Below are 3,261 nucleotides of genomic sequence, written 5' to 3'. Positions count from 1 at the left end.
CTTACTAGGTCAGACTTCCTGTATTATTCAGTGCTACAGGTAGTTCATGTATCTGGAACCTATATATCCATCCTTATATCCAGATTGACATAAATAGCTATAAATATTCGAGACACAATTACAGAACATGTTGCCCTTCGAACACCCATACTCACAGTGTACCTCTCCTCTCCAATAACATGAGGCTCCTTGTCTAGACCACGAGCGGGTCAGAGTGCACTGTCGCAAGGTGCCTGTTGCCCCAGCGGACCATATATGCGCATAGTCCCGAACCTAGACCATAAACATTAGATGCTACCTGGAGCTGGAGAGGAGGCGATGCACTGACACCCCAGTCCTGGTACTATAATTCAGTTCTTGTCAGCACTGGCCTCCCCTCATACTTCTATGTCACCTTGCAAATGCACTTACATATTGCATGCATATATGCCTATATCTCCACATTTAAGCCTATCTGCAGTCAAACCAACTGCGAGATTAGTTAGGATGCGCGGGGTTTGCATCGCGTCGACGTACAAATTTGCCAACAGGCACCACAGGTGGCCCAGACATATAGCTCTATGTCGGCCCCACATTACCGTAGTCCGGATGTACCCCCGAGTCAGCCAGCGACGCCGCACGAAGTGCCACCACCGTCTGTTGGAGCCTCCGAGCTGACTCATGCAAGCCGGACATCCACTTCAAGAACATAAGGCAGTGCTCACCATCGGGATGTTGTGGCCATTGTCCTGACTGCTGACATCCAGCGTCGACCCCAGCGAGTCCATATACTTACTTCGAGTACGTGTCCAGTGCTCATCTTCATTGGGTAACTCAGGCTTCTGCCGCCGCAAAAAGAGACTAAATCTTGAAGAGTAGCCGCGAGACGTAGGAAGCGCGAGAAGCAGGAGATCGAGGAGGGGCGAATGAAGGGAGAGGAGAGCAGGGGAGCGAGAGGAGCGAGGAAGAGAGAGAAGTACGAGACGACTACGGCTTAAGTGCGCGCCAGCGGTGTTTCGAACTCAGCTAGCTAGCCAGAAACTAAACTCGGGCGAGTTTATGAGATATAGTTCAAGTGAATACTTGCGAGAGTTGGCGTGGAACGACTGTACTGGCCTATCCCAGTTAGATAGGCATTGGTAGACCTAGTCGTGGTGAAAGATGAATGAGCTTGACGCGTACGTGACTTGCTCACGTGGTCAGACCTAATTACAAGGTGGCTACCTAAGTTAGTCGATACAGACATCTATCGCTGACTTCGGCCGTAGAGTTAGAGCTGGTCACTGCTAGTCAGGGCCTGACTAAGAGGCTCTGCCGCACAGTGTCTGTCAATAGATAGTCATTTATTTATGTTGTTCATCCATCTTGCGCAGATGGCTCGAGGGGATAGTGTTTTTTCCTGGATGACTCGTAGACAACGAAGCGCCCAGATTAGGTGTGCTGACTCCGAGACAAGGATTTGGAGGAGGCGGGACATCCCAGCGGCCGTGTGCTTCCTACCAGGTCCATCACCTTGCTCTGCCCCAGGGTTCTGTTCAGCGTTAGGGGCATTCGATGTGGGAATGGATAGTTTACCACAGCCCAGGATAGCGCCAAAGGCGAGGTTTGGCCATGGGCCGTTCTGTTCGGGCCACAGGGATGCCGCGAGATGCCAAATGATTCGGCGTTCAGGTGCGTCACATTCCAGCCAGATGTGTTCCATCGTTTCGGTCGTGTCACCACAATAGGGACATACAGCTCGGTGGCCGTAGTTGGGAATTGGATCCCAGTAATCCCCAATTTTCTGTGTGCCATGGAAAGCTTTATGCAGGTATTGACGGATTTCGGGCCTCAGGTTACGATTGCGCCACGATTGCCAGATCTGGCTATCTGTTTCAAGCTGGTGGGTGATTTCGTGAATACCATAGCGTACTCGGTCGATATTCACAGTCGCTGCGCGACGACGTTTGACCTTATTTTTCTTTAGGTTACGGATGCCCTTGTAGGCGATTGACTGGGTGAGTTCTGATAGTTTTGCTCCTTCGAGACAAAATTTGTCAGGGACGGTAATGTCAATATTGTCAGGGATGTCCTTTCGGGCACCTTCCTTGGCAAGGGCATCAGCAGCCTCGTTGCCTGGGTGGCCGCTATGGCCCTTTATCCACTGGAAGTGTGTGGCTGCAGACGGAGTTGGTAAGCTGCGGCTTGGAAGAATGGGGCATTCGAGACATTAATCCAGCCCTTATCCTCCCAGTTGCCCAGGTGGGAGGTGAGTCCTTCAATGGCATACAGGGAGTCGGATATGATTGTCACAGGGGCAAAGCAATCAACCAGTTGGAGCGCCACAATAATAGCGGCCAGTTCTCCAACTTGGTTAGACTGGAGAGGGCCGGGGACACGGAGTGCCCGATTGAGGGGGTGGTTAGGTGCAACAAAAATGCCAGCTCCTGTGCGAGCGGTGAGTTTCCCGTTGTCCTCACATGAGCCATCCGTGTACAGGGTTATGTGCTCATCCTCCAGATTAACACCCGGGGCAGGCGCTGCAAGCCGATAGGCCAGGGAGATCTGTTTAGCATCGATGTTCGCAAAAACTCTGAAGACTTCAGCAAGAGATGTCTTGAGCATCATGGTGGGGTTGAAAGTAATGCGGTCGCGGGTGAGGCGCGCCTGATGGTTTTTTTCCAAACGGTGGTGAGTTAGGGTTAAGTTATCATCTGGTGGGCAGTGACCTGGGTTTGAGATTGCTGGTAGGGCCTGGAGGATCTCTGCGCAGTGGTGGCACATTTATGGGGATTTAGACAGCCTGCCGCCCTGTCGGCACGACAGCCATCGCAGGCGCAGGAGGAGCGTGGGTAGTGCACCTGACCTTCCCAAAGAACGAGGCTTATAAGAGTGGACGATTGAGCAGTGAGTCCACTCTTATAAGACTCGAAAGCCGTTTCTCCTAACTCCGGCGGAAGCACCGGGAACACCGCGAGCCTTGTAGGATAGCAGAGTAGGAGACTCCGGCGGTGCCACTGGCTCAAGCGGTAGCGTTGCGTGGACCCACATACGAAAATAGACAGTTGCCTAGAAAGGGCTGACACCGCCTGTCGCATCAGTGATGTCACAGTGCCGCCGTGCCCGACGCTGGTTGTCGCTGTCCCCAACGACGCCAGCGATAGAGAGCATATACTGCCTCAAATAAGATCGATTAAATCACGATAAAATCCTCAAATATACTATATGGTACTCTTCATATGTCATTCATTACCATATAGTTCCTGCATCAGTTGTGCACTTGATATCAAGATATATCATGAG

General features: G+C 51.8%; 2 protein-coding genes across 2 annotated transcripts; both read right to left on the bottom strand.

Moving 5' to 3' along the window:
- Nucleotides 1-1,318: 1,318 nt before the first annotated feature.
- Nucleotides 1,319-2,140, bottom strand: GLOTRDRAFT_46143 (uncharacterized protein; the record flags this gene model as incomplete). The annotated part of the gene is made up of 1 exon (XM_007870035.1): nucleotides 1,319-2,140. A coding segment is annotated over one exon (822 nt), but the record flags the coding sequence as incomplete, so codon positions are not given.
- Nucleotides 2,116-2,742, bottom strand: GLOTRDRAFT_46200 (RnaseH-domain-containing protein; the record flags this gene model as incomplete). The annotated part of the gene is made up of 1 exon (XM_007870038.1): nucleotides 2,116-2,742. The coding sequence occupies one exon, from the start codon at nucleotides 2,740-2,742 to the stop codon at nucleotides 2,116-2,118; it is 627 nt and encodes a 208-aa protein (XP_007868229.1).
- Nucleotides 2,743-3,261: the final 519 nt, after the last annotated feature.

This window comes from Gloeophyllum trabeum (assembly GCF_000344685.1).
Source record: "Gloeophyllum trabeum ATCC 11539 unplaced genomic scaffold GLOTRscaffold_00011, whole genome shotgun sequence".
Lineage (NCBI taxonomy): Eukaryota > Fungi > Basidiomycota > Agaricomycetes > Gloeophyllales > Gloeophyllaceae > Gloeophyllum > Gloeophyllum trabeum.
Note: the sequence above shows the minus strand (reverse complement) of the source record. Positions and strands in the feature narration are given on the sequence as shown.